Consider the following 15,594-nt stretch of genomic DNA (forward strand, 5'->3'; position numbering starts at 1 on the left):
TTACATGTTTTGGCAATTATAAATAAAGCTGCTGTAAACATCCACGTGCAGATACAAGTTTTCTGCTCCTTTGGGTAAATATTAAGGAGATTGATTGCTGGATTGTATAGTTTTGTAAGAAATTGCCAAACTGTCTCCCAACGTAGCTGTACCATTTTGCATTCCCACAAGCCATGGATAAGGGTTCCTTTCACTCTACATCTCTGCCAGCATTTGGTGTTTGTGTTTCAGATTATGGAAGTTCTAATAGGTATATAGTAGTATCTCATTATTTGTTTTCTTTTTTAATAAGTAGTAATAAGTAAATAAGTAAATAAGTTGAGATTTTCTAAAGTGCCATGTAAAAAAAATTATAAAAAGATAATAACACAGCACCATCTACTTTCAGGATGTCTCACATAGGAATGATTCAACATTTCCCTCATCCATATGTGAACATTTTGTTCCCTTTTCTACAAGCCTACCAGAGAAAGTGTGGGGTACAGTGGAAAGAACTGTGGCTTGCAGAAAGGCAGATCAGCTTTGAACCCCACTCTGTTATGTGGGGAATCCTAATCCATTAACCCATTACCAGTGGTTACTTTCTGCAGGGTGAGTATGATGGGAAAAGGAAAAAATATTCCATGTCCTTTATATTCTACACTTGCATACTGAATATTATAAGTATGATCATGTTTTAACTTTTCAAAGACAGGAAAAACTTAATCTTTAAACAGGGCTTACCTTCAGTCAGCTGCTCCAATGATCCTCTAGAAAGAAGACTTGAGAAAGATTCTACAACCGTGCATTTTTTCCTATATCTGTGGAGAATAAGCAGAAGGGGAGATGGGAAAGAGAAAGAAAAAAATGACAATAAATCAGGCCAGGCTAATTTTCCTTTGACATTCATTTTTGTCACAGTCACACCAAAGAGTTACCAAGGAGAAACACTAACCCCTCAAGTCTATAGCACAGGGACCACTCTTTCCCACACTGCACACCCAGCACCCAGCACTGGGCAGGCATCCTGTGGGCATTCTGCCCAGGCTTACTGGACACGTGAGTGGACAAACCCACACAAAACAATGAATGCTAACCCTGCCAAGCACCTGCCCTGATCTGTTTGGCCAAAATCAGTATTTCTGGGGGGAAGAGGCACCTGCACGTTAAGAATCACTTAGATGGCAGTATTTGGAAACTCTCTTCATTTGTAGCGCAGCAACATAATGACACAAGGACATAGTTTCATGTTAAACTTCACCAATGCTAGTTAACAGCTGCTGCTGGGGTCTTGCTATACACACAGAGCAAAGATTAAAATAAAACTGAAAATCCCTCTCATTTTCACCAACTGGAAGTATCCAAATATGTCCTTTTAGACAAATAAAGCTCTCCCTTCTGAATAGATAGCATTTCCTGCATAAGAGGACACACTAGCTTGGCAGGCAGTAGCTGAACTCATCCACTCCAGAGAGACCCCTTGAGAGATGCGTGCTGCTGACCCCACACACGTCTCCCTCAGTTTTTCTCTATGGTTCAAGCTACCGAAGGAAGGAAAGAAGGAAAGAAAAGAACAGAAAGAAAGAAGGAAGGTGGGGGGGAGGTGGAGTTATGGATGCCAAGTGTTTGGCCAAACAAGAATCTACTATAATTCTTAACAGGAAATGTTAACTCTATTACATGGAACTACATGAGGCCCGGAAGCCTTGGAGTACAAGTCCCTTACTACAATTGGGGCGAACTTCAAACAGAGGTCTCCATCGGCAAACCACACTCACTTTGTCACACAGACATAAAGGTATGTAGTTGTATCTCAAGTAGTTAATTACTCAGTTCATACTTTTGGCAGGTTTGTAATGCATCCTTCATGGCAGAGATGCCGTTCTGGATGTCCTGTTGCTCGAAGGTCATGACTGCCTGCAACACCACAATAGTACTGTAGCCCAAAGCATGGTACATACTCTCCTTAGCCCTGGGGGCAAAACACAGGGAATTAATACATTCCAATTCGACTTAAAAGCATGTAGGTCTTATCTTATACTAATCAGAAGAAATCCTAATAAATGCATATCGTGACTTTGATAGTGATAACTTTTACTCCTACACCATAATCACTGAAATAATACAGACTGAGAAAGGCATGTCCTAAAAAACTCAAATATCAAGGACTTTCCAAATTGAGCCTCCAGAGGCTGCGCAGAATGTTCCAGGTTGAAGCAGAAGCCGACAATTGTTTTTCTCTGTTTCAGCACAAGGGGGCAGCCTGCGGACTCTTTTCCTTGAAAACATTTCAAAGCAAACCAATTTTTCCCAGTTGAACACCAGGCAATATACTTACTATCTTCAGCTCTGATATAAGTACTAAAATAAAGGTCACTGGAAATGCATTTTGTGACAGGGAGATTCTGATACAGAATCCGGAGGCCAAAGGAAAGCAAGATTTTTGCAATAAATTAGGTCAGCCCCAAAGGGCCCATGCAAAAGTATGTTTTAGACCTCATATCTAATCTAATCCCATTATCTACAATTCATGATTAAAGTTCTTGACAATTCCAGTTACTAAATTATCTGTGAGAATTGCTTGGACTCTTAAGGGCATTGATCAGTCCTAATGGACCGCACATCCCAGACTTTCAGGCTGTGAAAACCTCACCATCTCTTTCTCAAAACTTCTCATTAGGTCAATCTGTTATAAGATTTAAAATGGTAATGCACGGTTCTGTTTTTATCCAAATATAATGCACAACAGCCCACAGCTACGAAAAACAAATGCAAGACACATTATTCTTTTCCCCCATGGAAATAGTCTAAACATCCTTTGGTAATTTGCAGTTTGTCCTGACTAGTGAGGTCACTGGCTGTTTGGAAAAAAATCACAAGGAGTTAGGAGCAGCACAAAATTAATCATGTATTGTGGTTTTAAACATCACATTTTATAATTTTTTTATTTTTTAAAAGATTTTACTTATCTATTTGAGAAGGAGGGAATGAGAAAGAGAGAGAGAGAGAACACAAGAAAGGAAGGTTAGAGGGAGAGACCGACTCCACGTGGAGCAGAGAGCCTGATGTGGGACTCGATCCTGGGACTCCAGAATCATGACCTGAGCTGAAGGCAATCGCTTAACCAACTGAGCCACCCGCGTGCCCTTAAACCTCAAATTTTAAACTCAAAATTCCAAGAGAAAAACAGGAATTCACGTGGGAAAAACATATGTTTAACAATGAAACTTGCATAAAGATCAGAGAATATAAAACTTGACCAAATAAAATAATCACTTCTTTTCGTTCTGTGTTATGACCAGCTGGGTGTCTGAGACGGAAAAAAGGAATCTTGTGTGAATAAAAAACAAAGGAGACAGGCAGGTAAGCTCAGAGAGGAGAGATAAAAAGAAAAAGGTAGGCAGGCTGGGAGAGGAAAACAGAGAAGTAGAGAGAAGATAGAGAAGTCTGAGGACTGGGAAGGACAGAGGGAAACAAGGCAGAAGACAAGCAGGACAGACATGTGTTGAAGACAACACTGGACAATGTCCTTCAGCTATGGGCGATACCATCTACTTTATCATCTGTTCCTAAGGTCTGAAATACTCACAGCTCTTCTACATTGTAATAGAATTACCACAGCAGCGTCTGAGGAGGTAATGTAATTTTTTAAATTGAAATGTGTAGTTGACATAGGACGGTATACTAGTTTCGGGTGTACGACATAGAGATTAGGCAATTCTATCATTATGCAATGCTCACCACCACAAGTTTAGTAAGATTGAAAGTCTGTGATCAGAGTCACATTACCCTACTGACCAAAGAAATGAGATTCCCACTATTGTGGTCAAGTAACCCTCTAAAAAATTGTTAGGGTGCCTGGGAGACTCAGTCAGTTAAGCGTCTGCCTTCAAATCAGGTCATGATCTCAGGGTCGTGGGATTGAGCCCCACATCTGCCTCCCTGCTCGGCGGAGAGTCTGCTTCTCCCTCTCCCTCTGCCTCTCCCCACCAACTCCCGCTCATGCTCTCTCTCTCTCTCAAATAAATAAAATCTTTAAAAAAGAATAATAAAAGAAAAAAGAAAAATGAATAAAAAACTGTGATATAAGATCTAAGCTTCATCCAAGCAAGTGACTATGTCTGAAGGCACAATGTAAGACTAATCCTGTCAAGCTCCAGGCACACTGCAGACACAGTCACATATGTCCACCTGGGCTGTGGTCAAGGTGACACCTAGTATCAGGGCTGAGCATGGGTGTTGCTTCCACATTTGAAAAACGAACAGATATTATTAACTGAAATTAAATCGCTTAACTTATCACATAAATAGGGAGTCCCAAGAACATTTTTTTATTATCTTAAATTTCTTTTTGAACATTTGATATTAGCATATTCTAGTTCTTCCCATCCTATTTTAAAGGAAACTTTTTTTTTTTTTTTGGAAACTTTTTTTAATATATAAGCTTTAAAGGCATATCCATAAAAACATTTCACTGAGGAAAGCAAAATGAAGCTCTATGAAACTATATACAGTGACAGTATTTGAACACATAAAGAAATAAAAATATGAGAAAGAGTCAGAAATGTTCTACTGATTAAATTTGAAAAGACAGATTTCTCAACTGGATATTAAAAGTGACCAATGGTAGGGGGTCTCCACCAAATTAGCTTAGAAATGTGCAGGTGGAAATGCAGATAAATTAACTGACAAGCATGACATGAAAGAAAGAATCATCAAAAACATCTGAAAAAAATATATTTTATCTGAAAGAAATAAAGTTAATTACCACGGTCGAAGCAATTCTAAGGCATCTGTAAATTTGTTACTTAGAAATAAGTTCAATGCCACTTCACATTCTTCTAGGCCACACTTGAGATCCACCTTGTTTGATGTTGACCTAAAGACCAAAAAAATAAAAAAAATACACAATGTCTACAGCTTTTACTACAAGCACGTTGTCGCATGTGTGTGTGTGTGGACACTTTGGAGACGGAAGGCTGGAATTCTAACTCCACCACTGAGTAGCTACGTCTTTAACGTTCTGAAGCCTGACTGGCTCACCTGTAAAATGGGAACACCACCACCATCTACTTCATGAAGCTGTTATGAGGGGGGAAGAAATTGACAAATAAGGCTCATAGCAGGCACAAAGACCACAAGCAGGGGAACTACCTTTACTCATAAGAGAGGGAAAGTTATTGGGGGTTAGTTTGATCATGTAGGGGGAAAAATACGCTTCAGCGGAAAACTATGCATTATTGTCCAGACTGTAGAAGGGACCCCTTCGGATTGCTTTTTGATTCTAGGGAACTACCTTGCAACTCTGTAAACTGTATTTTCTTTTTTAATTAGAGTATAGTGGCCACACAATGCTTCCTTGGTTTCAGGTGTGCGACACAGTGACTCATCTTCTCTTGCTATTCTCACCACAAATGTAGCTACCATCTGTCACGGTACAATGTTAGTCTAATATCATGGACTGTATTCCCTGTGCTGTGCCTTTTATTCCCACAACTTATTTATTCCCTAAGTGGAAGCCTGTATGTCCCACTCTCCTTCACCCATTTTGCCCATCCACCCACCTACCCCATCCCTCTAGCAACCATCAGTTTGTTTTCTATATTTATAGGTCTGATTCTGCATTTTGTTTGTTTATCCATTTGTTTTGTTTTTTAGATTCAACACGTAAGTGTTGAATGTATTTGTCTTTCTCAGTCTGACTTATTTCACTTAACATTATATCCTCTAGGTCCATCTATGCTGTTGTAAATGGCAAGATCTCATCGTTTTTTACAGCTGAGTGATAATCCATTGTATACATACACCATATCTTCTTTATCCACTTATCTATGGTTGGACACTTGGGTGTCCATATCTTCTGTATCTTGGCTTCCATATCTTGGCTATTGTAAAGAATGTGAATAATCATGGGGCGCACCATCTTTTAGAATTAATGTTTTCCTTTTCTTTTGGTAAATACCTAGCAATGAAAATGGATCATATGGCATTTCAATGTTTACTTTTTTGAGGAACTTCCGTGCTGTTTTCCACAGTGGCTGTGCCAGTTTATATGCCCACCAAGAATGCACGAGGGTTTCCTTTTCTCCACATCCTGGGCAACATTTGTTATGTCTTGTCTTTTTTTTTTTTTTTTTTTTTTGCTAATTTTAGGCATTCTGACAGATATAACTGATATCTCACTGTGGTTTTGATTTGCATTTCTCCAATAGTTAGTGATGTTGAGCATCTTTCCATGTCTGTTGGCCATTTGTATGTCTTTTTGGAAAAATATCTATTCAGGTCCTCCACCCATTTTTTAATAGATTTGGTTTTTTAGTGTTGAATTGCAACTCTGTAAATTGTAACTGAGAGCAATGGAAAATAATTGTCTATAGACATGTCCATAGACATGTAAATTCTATCCTGACTAGTAGAGGTTCAATTACCTCTTCTCCTTCAGCATACAAAAAGCTAGTTTTGCTGACTTTGGACGTTAATTTCAATATTCTTTTACTCCATATAAATTTGTGCTGTTTCAATTTCTCCTTCGAATCTGTTATAACATCTGTCTAGTTCCCTCACTGATTAACGAGTTAAGTAAAATCTTTAACCTGTTTATTTCCATATCTGTATAATCATTATGATTTTACCCTTTATTAAAAATTATCTCTTATTTGATAGAAATTTTGCTCTTTAAAATTAGGGCTCTTAGGGTGCCTGGGTGGCTCAATCAGTTAAGTGTCCAACTCGATTTCGGCTGGGGTCGTGATCTCGGATTTGTGAGATCGAGCCCTGTGTGAGGCATGGAGCCTGCTTAAGATTCTCTCTCTCTCTCCCCGTGCCTGTGCCCTTCCCCTCAACCAAAATAAACAGACACATAAACAAATAATAAATAATAAAATCAGAGCCTTCTCCAAAATGTTTTGTGTAACTTTTTTTTTTTAAAGTAGGTTCCGTGCCCAGCATGGAGCCCAACACAGGGCATGAACTCAGGACCCTGAGTTCAACACCAGAGCTGAGATCAAGAGTCGGATACTTAACCGACGAAGCCACCCAGGCACCCCTGTGTAACAAATTCTAACAGGAAAATATTTCAGTAAGTAAATGAACAGTATGATAATTTAAAAGAACTTAAAATCCCATTTCCATGCCACCAACCTCTTCAAATCCCTTCCTTCAAGCATGAAAACAAAATCCCACTTCAGTTACTCTTTTACCAGAAATGGGTTCTGATGCTTTTGCCCAACTGCAGGCTAACGTTAAGTGCTCTGAGCACATTCAAGGTAGGCAAGGCTAAGCTATGAGGTTCAGTAGGTTAGAAGCATTGAATGCATTTTCAATTTATGATGGGCTCATTTGGGATGTAAGCCCACCGTAAATCAAGGAAGATCTAGAAAGGTTGATGCAGTAGTTACTTAGGAAACTATCAGATGAGTTAGAGGTTAACCCTGAGGGAGAGACTTATATTTCTACAGAAAGCTCAGATTTCCACAAGCAGAGACGTATGGAATGAAATCGTAATGTGAAAAATAAATGACTCTTAGATCCTTAGGAGTTAGTTCCAGCTTCATCTCCACTCATCAGTCTTCAAATCATCACACCCCTTCGTTGTACTGTGAGAGCTGAGCCCTGGGGCAAACTGCCAAAGCCACGAGTGTTAGGAACACACTCACAAGTAGCTGAAATTTCAAATGCAAAATCTCAAATGCTAAAGATCTGGTGTATAACTTAAAGTTTAAAAAGCCTGTAAGGATAGATAAAAAGCCCTTTCTCATAGTATAAAACATAGCTTTCACAGAGTCGCCTTTAATATCTGATAAACATACGTGTTCGAAAAGAAAGGACTCATTATATTAATTCTAGAATGGGCAGGAAAGGAATATTATTAGCAACTGTGATATTACAAAAATATTAATGGAAAGGAAAAATGTAATGATACATTAACTTTGAAAAAGCAGGTACAAAAGAAAGGTTGGAGGGGGCAGGGTAAAAAATAGTAACAAAATTTTTAAAAAGCAGGTTACTAAATAGTATATAGAACATGACGCCAAGTAATTAGAAAAAAAAGCACTCTATATATAAAGAGATAAAAAAGGATACACACACACATACACACACACACAAAGTTACAGTGATGGTAATATACATTTTTCTCTCTCTTTTGTAGTTTTCTGTATTTCCTGAATTTTCTACAATCAACGTTTCTTAAAATGCTCTTTAAGCCAAGGATACAAGAAGAATGTAAGTAGAGAAAAAATCATACTGCAACATTCAGTGAAAACACTATGGCTGCATCCATATCAGACAGAAGCATATGCCCAGGAAAAGACGAGAATACAGTTTAAGAGGTCATATTTATGGTGGATGTTTCTCCTTCCTTCCATTTTCTCCAATGCTTGAAAATGTGTTTATAATATTTTATAAAGGAAATTGATGATTTAAAAAATTTTAAGATACAAAAGCCTCAAAAGGGAAGGTGTGTCCCAAATGTTGAATTTAGCTTGGTTTCTTTTTAGGTAACAGTGCCATCCATTCACGAGTCCTTTAGCAGCTCTGCCTCTCCTTCCCTAATTTATAAAATAGACACTACACCTGCTTATTTCACCAGTCAGTAAAATACAAAGCCCTATTGTAACATCAACACTGCAATTCACCAGAGTTGTACTGCTCTCCCCTGTTGTCCCGAAAACACCTGCACCCTCTTCCTGACCTGCTCACATTAGATGATCCGAGCCGTCCAGAGGCCAGTTTTGTATCAAGTGATGCAAAGGGACGGCTGCTTGTTGCCATATCTGTGCGAGAAAACCTATTAATAAAAAAGCAAAACAAAATAAAACAGAATGAGGTTTTTATTTCTTTGTCCTACAGGAAAAGTCCCCATAAATTCAAGTATACAACATAAGACCTTCAATTATTTAATACATCTCACCTCTATGTCTAATCAATTTTAAAAATCCAGTAACAAAAATCTACGTACTGTTACATGGTGAACATTTCTGAAATATTGCAGCAATAAAATAAACTTATTTTGTTTATTCTAGCACACAAAAAAGAAATAAAATCACCCCCACAGCTCTCCATCCAAAGACAACACTGTATCCTGTAATAAATATCCTCCCAGATCTTTTCCCAAGTAAATCTATACATGTATTTTTATACTTTATTAAAATGGAATGCTATTGTAAGGATGGAAGACGTTTTCCTTGACCCTCTTAGAGTCCCTGGCTGGATGTGGAAATAAAACGGAGAAAGACAGATTAACAGGAGAAAAGCATATATATTTTACTTAATTCATCCTGTACATGGGAGCCTTCACAAGAGAACGAAGACCGCAAAGAAGAAAGCAGTTTTCACATTTGTGAAGAATTGGTGAGACAAAGGTTGGGGCTCAGAATAATATATGATGAAGAAGTAACTAAGAAGACAACGGTTACTTTAAAAAGGTTTCCAGAGTCGCTAAGCTGATACAAATGTCTTTCTCCAGTAAAAGGAGAATTTATTTCCTGCCTTTAGGCAGGAAAAGGGGAGCTTTTCCAGTGTTTACTGCTTCTTGATTGCCTTCAGCTCAAAATGATTTTTAGGTCAAATCATGGGGTGACAGGTTCTAGTTTCCTTCATCATATGTTTAATTTATCCTGAATCTTTTCTTCTCGACAGAGTTGCTTTATTATAGTTACTGTAACATAATTTGTTACTTGTCCCTTATTTGGGGGCATGTAAGTTGCTCCCAATGTTTTGCAATTACAAACACTATTGTAATAAGCTCTTTAGTCACTTGCCTGATTATTTCCCGAGTATAAATTCTTGAATTAAAGGACATATATTTTGCAAAGTATATTCTTTTAATAAATGGCTCCATTTCCCATTACATATACACCACACAGTGCTAAGGAAACAAAGAGGAGGTGGGGACTGATCTGGTTTGCAGACTTGGGCCATTTTACTGACCCAGAGCTCCCTCCACAGACACATGGAGGCAGGTCCAAGCAAGAGAAGGAAACTCACAGTTTAAGAGTAAGCCCTGCCCCGTGTTATAACAGAATCCCCAACCTCCCGCTTCCATTCACCTTAACTATACACAAGCCATAGAGAGAAAAGGGTTATTGACTTTCCCTAGGGAAGCTTTTTTTTTTTTTTAATTTTAAGTGTGCAAAGCCCTCAATTAAGTGGAGTTTGATTCTAGCCCACCTTTCAGACTTCCCAATACCCCGTAATATTTTAGATTCAACATTCAATCTATCTTGAATATATCAAGTTCCCTAAATTTTATACATCAGGTTAAGGGAAAATCAAGGTCTTCTCACAAAGGTGGTTGGGAGAAAAGAAAACACCAACCATACACAGAAAGAAATGTAGGTTAAGACAAGTTGTTTTCCATCACAATGCCATTTTTACCAGAATAGGGGAAGCACCCAACCCTGAGATCATGACCTGAGCCGAAGGCAGAGACTTAACCCACTGAACCACCCAGGCACCCCCAAAGATAATTTTTTAAAGACCATGTATTTTCCCCAGTGATTTGACATACCATCTATATAAATACTAAAATTTATTAAGTTCCACTAAAATCAAGTCTGCTGTGCCAGGTAAATGTTGCATGTTTCAAAGCTACAATTACACTATCCTTACCAGACAATAACAGATTTGAATTCAGCAGAACTTAATAATTATTAATAAAATAATGTTAGATTTTATTCACATTTTCGGAGGTATAAAAGTTTAAATTAGATCCTTCTAGTCCTTTATGCCTTTGTATACATGTACACGAAGTCCCTGAAATTCTATAGTATTTTAAAATTTATATTAATATCACAGTCAGAACATCAGGCTACATATGGATTTTTTTATTCAACAGTATTTTTTGATATAGACCTAATTCACTCACTTAGACTACTATATAATATTTCACCAACAACCTATTTTCTTCTTCTTTTATGATAAATGTTTCAAATACAGAGAGAAAATGACAGGCATATACTGTGAGAGTTAAATTTAATTGTTTCCCACATGAATAGGCAATTATCCCCACATCAGTGAATAAGTCATCTTTCAGCTACTCCTTGGCTTAGAAGAAACACAAAGAGAAAAGAGCATGTCCTTTCAACGTCATCTTGGAGCATTAGCGGACCCACCAAGCAATATTTCATTCTGTAAGGAATATCAGTTTCTTCGATTTACTATTTACTACCAATTAATGTTCATATTATGTAAGATAATACATAAACTTACAGATTTTCTTGGTCTGGTATTTGTGCAAATACTGCCTTACAGGAGATTAAAAAGTTTCTCCTATAAAAATCTTATTCCAACATTCATCAGTTGCCCAAATGCTCCTGGAACCAGTTTTACCATCTTGCTGATTTCCTCAATAAATAAATCTTTGACATTGTTAAAAGGAAAAACCACAAGCCCAAAATGGTGTCTCTTTGTCTCTTAGAGTTCCAAACTGGGGTTTAATAACTAATTCTAGTTTCAACTTCCCCCAGAAAAATAGTCTTAACCAGTCAGTCAGGAATTTTCCCCATCTGGGGCCAATGAGTCCTCCATGAGTCTGCCACAGGGGCCCTCTCCATTCCCCAGAGAAAGATGAGGTAATCTGCAAGGTAAGACCTGCTACTTTTCCTCCTTTGGGAAAGCGACCCTGCCTGGAATAATCCTTTCTTTTTGCTAACAACTTTCTGGCCCCTCGCTTCTTCCTATAAAATCCTGCCGTTTTGTACAACTCCTCAGACCGCCCCTCTACTTGCTAGATGGGATGCTGCCCAATTCACGAATTGTTAAATAAAGCCAGTTAGATCTTCAAATTTGCTAGGCTGAACTTTGGTTTTTAACACTACCTCTACAATACTGTATTTTCTCATCTATACACACATTTATTCAGATCTTTTTTCCTTCAATGTTTCTAATACATGGAACACGGCACTGAAGTTCAGATTTCCTCTAGCTAAATGCTCCTTAGACTGCTTCGGTCTTAGAATCTGTACCACCAAAGTAAGCACAATTATTAAAAATTTAACTGAACAGAATGACTTGACTGTTCTACTCCTAAGCATAACCTAGATGTTATATCCATAAGTTAAAAGTAATGTATTTTTAGATAGTGGAAAATACTATTATTGGGTTGATAAAAGATAAGAAAAACAATACATCATACCTCAATATTTTCAATTGTGTTGGAAAATTTGTCCTTCTTTTGCCCTGATTTTATGCCTTTTTTTTTTAAGTTTTTAAACAGCTTTATCGAGATATAATTCACAGACCATACAATTCACCCATGTAAAGTACACAGTCAAGGGCTTTTAGTACATTCTTAGAGGTGTTCGGCTTTCACCACAATGAGAGAGAGAATTGGGGGAGGGTCACGGAGGAGGCAGAGGGAGAGACTCTCGAGCAGACTCCCCGCTGAGTGCAGAGACTCCGTCCAACAACCCTGAGATCATGAGCGATAACCAAGAATCAGAAGCCTAACTGACTGAGCCACCCTGGTGTCCCTATCATCACAATCTAATTTTACAACATTCTGTCACCCAAAAGAAACCTTGCATCCATCCATTAGCACTCACTCTGCATTTCTCCCCTCCACCTCTAGTCTTAGGCAACCACGAATCTGCTTTCAGTATACACAGGTTTTTTTTCTAGCCTGGACATTTCATATTAATGGACTGATAGAATATGTGGTCTTCCGTGACTTGCTTTTTCACTTAGCATAAAGTCTTCAAGGTACATGTTGATGATGTATCAGTACTTCATTCCTTTCTATTGCCAAACAATATTCCAGTGTATGGATAGAACACATTTTGTTTATCATTTTATCAGTTGATGAATATATGTGTTATTTCTACTTTGGGGGTATTTTTTTAAAGATTTACTTACTTATTTTAGAGAGAGAAGGAGAGGGAGCACTTGTGCTCAAGAGTGGGGGGAAAGGGCAGTGGGAGAGAGAAAGAATATCAAGCAGACTCCCTGTCAAGCACAGAGCCAGATGTGGGGCTTGATCCCATGACCTGAGATCATAACCTGAGCCAAAATCAAAAGTCAGACATACAACCAACTAAGCCACCCAGGTGTCCCCCACTTTTTAGCTATTTTGAATAATGCTGCTATTAATATTCATGTACAAGTTCTTGTATAGAAATATAATTCATTTTTCTTGGCTATATACCTAGGAAGATAATTGCTGAGTCATATGGTAAGTTTATACTTGACATTTCAAAAAACTGCCAGTGTTTTTCCAAGTGGCTATGTGATTTTACATTCTTACCAGCAATGTAGGGTGTTCCAATTTCTCCATACCTTGGCCAACGTTTATTATTATTCATCTTAGTGGGTGTGATGGTATCTCATTGTAGTTTTGATTTGCATTTGTCTAATGACTAGTGGTTGAGCATCTGTTTAGGTACTTAATGGCCATTTGTATATCTTCTTTGGAGAAATGTCTATCCAGGTTCTTTGGCCATTTTTTAAATGGGCTATTTGTCTTTTTACTATTAAGTTTCATACTGCTCTAATTTTTAATCAGTAGGTAAAACTATTTTCAAATGAAAAGCTTACAGCTATTTTTAATACTTTTTCCTCTCATTCAAATCATAATTAGCAGAATCAATTCAAATTTCATTTCCCCAATAAATCCAACACAACGTGCTATGGTCCTGAACAATGAAATAAAAGCTAACCCATTTTTTTTTAAGATTTTATTTATTTATTTGAGAGAGAGTACATGCGTACACGAGTGAGGGAGGGGCAGAGAGAAAGGGAGAAGCAGATTCTGTGCTGAGCAGAGAGCCTGACGTGGGGCTTGATTCTAGGACCCTGGGATCATGACCTGAGCCAAAGGTAGACACTTAACTGACTGAGCCACCCAGGCACCCAAAGCTAGCCCCCCCCTTTTTTTTAAGATTTTATTTATTTATTTAAGAGAGAGAGAGAGCACAGAAGGAGCATGAGAGGGAGAAGTAGACTCCCCCATGGAGCAGGGATCCCCATGCAGGGCTTGATCCCGGGACCCTGAGATTGTGACCTGAGCTGAAGGCAGATACTTAACCAAAGAGCCACCCAGATGCCCTGCTAGCCCTTTTTAAAAAGAAGAAAAAATGAAATGAAATTTCAAAAATTAATAAAAGGACACTTAGTATCCTTTAAGCTTTATCATCAAAGTTAAAATCTCTCTTTTGGGGAGAAAAGGAATGAAAGTAAACAGACCAACTGGTATGTTCTGGGAGGCACCATTTATATACAATCTACAGTCTGGATGGGTGTCCACTGGAGTTATAAACACAAGACTCTGGTGGACACCACTACCAGGTTCCTGGGAAATCCACTGCTTAATATTTTCAACCACATGATCGGCTTGTGTTTCACTAAAGAAAACTCACATGAACAAATTCTGCCCAATGGCTGATTCCTTCAAGTAGCCATTCTCACAGCCTGTGATCAAGGAAGAGGGGAGATGTGGCTGCTGCAGCTGACTGAGCAAGAAGAGTCCAAAAATCAATAGGTACCCCCAAATGCACTGCCAGCCTCAACCCCAGCCTCTCACCGGTGCTACAGAATCAAAGCAAAGGAATGCCACCATTTTCTCTTCACTCAAGTCCTGTTCTGTTATAGGGAGGATCTACACGCTAAAAAAAAAAAAAAACAAAAGACAAGCACCAACAAAGGATATAATTATTCCATTAAGTCAGATACTAATGAATTTATAAACTAATTAACCTGCCCCTAAATAGTCCATGCTTAGGCTTAGGACAATCAAAACTGTAAACTTTCTTTCATATTATCTGTGGAGCTTGGGTGATTTTTATATTCTTTGTGCTTTTTGATGTTTTTTTTCAAAGTTTCAAAAATGATCATGCAGTATTTTTAATAATTGGGAAAAAACTATATATTTTGAGCAATTTAAGTTCAAATTCATGAAGGGAACATTTGAATATTAATTTAAGGAAACACCCTCTGTTCACCCCCTCTACGGTCACACACAGCTTACAATAGTTCTCTGGAAAAAAAATGCAAGAACAGTATATTATTTTTAGTCCTTTCCATGTAAGGAAGATAGAATACATCACTACCCAATGTGTCTCTAATGTAATTTTAGACCTTATTGAACTCTTCCAAATTTTCACTACTTTGAGAAAATCAGTACTTACATGTTGCAGTTTTTCTAATTTTATCTTTTCTGTTTCCTACACTGACAACACACTTCCATGCTATTTTAAGTTTCCAACTTAAAATACCTGTAATAATATATTCCTGAATTGCTTTCAAATGTGTTATTTTATATATACATTTATGATCTCAACCTGATTTTTAATGTAGCTATCTATTTGCTAAAAATGGATTTATTCCTTTATTGAATGGAACTGGCTCTCCCAAGAGACACTCTAATGAGTTCTCGATACTAGCCCCATTCCCATCTTCGGCAGATCTGAAAAATGCAGTACACCATGCCCGTGTGCATGTCAACAAGCCATATGCTTATATGAAAGATGGAAAATGAAAGTCCTTCACAAAAGATGGAGTTACTGGAAAGGTACTTCCTTTCACCCTCCTTTTACATTTTTATTAGAAACTGGGCTAGAAGATACAAAACAAGGTAACCAACTCTGCAAAAATAAATAAAGCTGGAAAAGGTAGCAGGGA

At 37.9% G+C, this 15,594-nt stretch overlaps 1 protein-coding gene across 1 annotated transcript in view; it reads right to left on the reverse strand.

Annotated features, from left to right (window-relative positions):
• TTC39B (tetratricopeptide repeat domain 39B) overlaps positions 1-15,594 on the reverse strand; it is a 123,037-nt gene that overhangs the window by 44,111 nt on the left and 63,332 nt on the right. The window contains exons 3-6 of the mRNA XM_080819607.1: positions 8,672-8,767; positions 4,748-4,858; positions 1,820-1,951; positions 724-800 (exon numbers count right to left, since the gene is read on the reverse strand). Coding sequence (XP_080675733.1) covers positions 724-800; positions 1,820-1,951; positions 4,748-4,858; positions 8,672-8,767 — 416 coding nt within the window. The remainder of the gene's footprint in view (positions 1-723; positions 801-1,819; positions 1,952-4,747; positions 4,859-8,671; positions 8,768-15,594) is intronic.

The sequence above is a fragment of the Martes martes genome (genome assembly GCF_963455335.1).
Source record: "Martes martes genome assembly, chromosome: 12".
Classification (NCBI taxonomy): Eukaryota; Metazoa; Chordata; class Mammalia; order Carnivora; family Mustelidae; genus Martes; species Martes martes.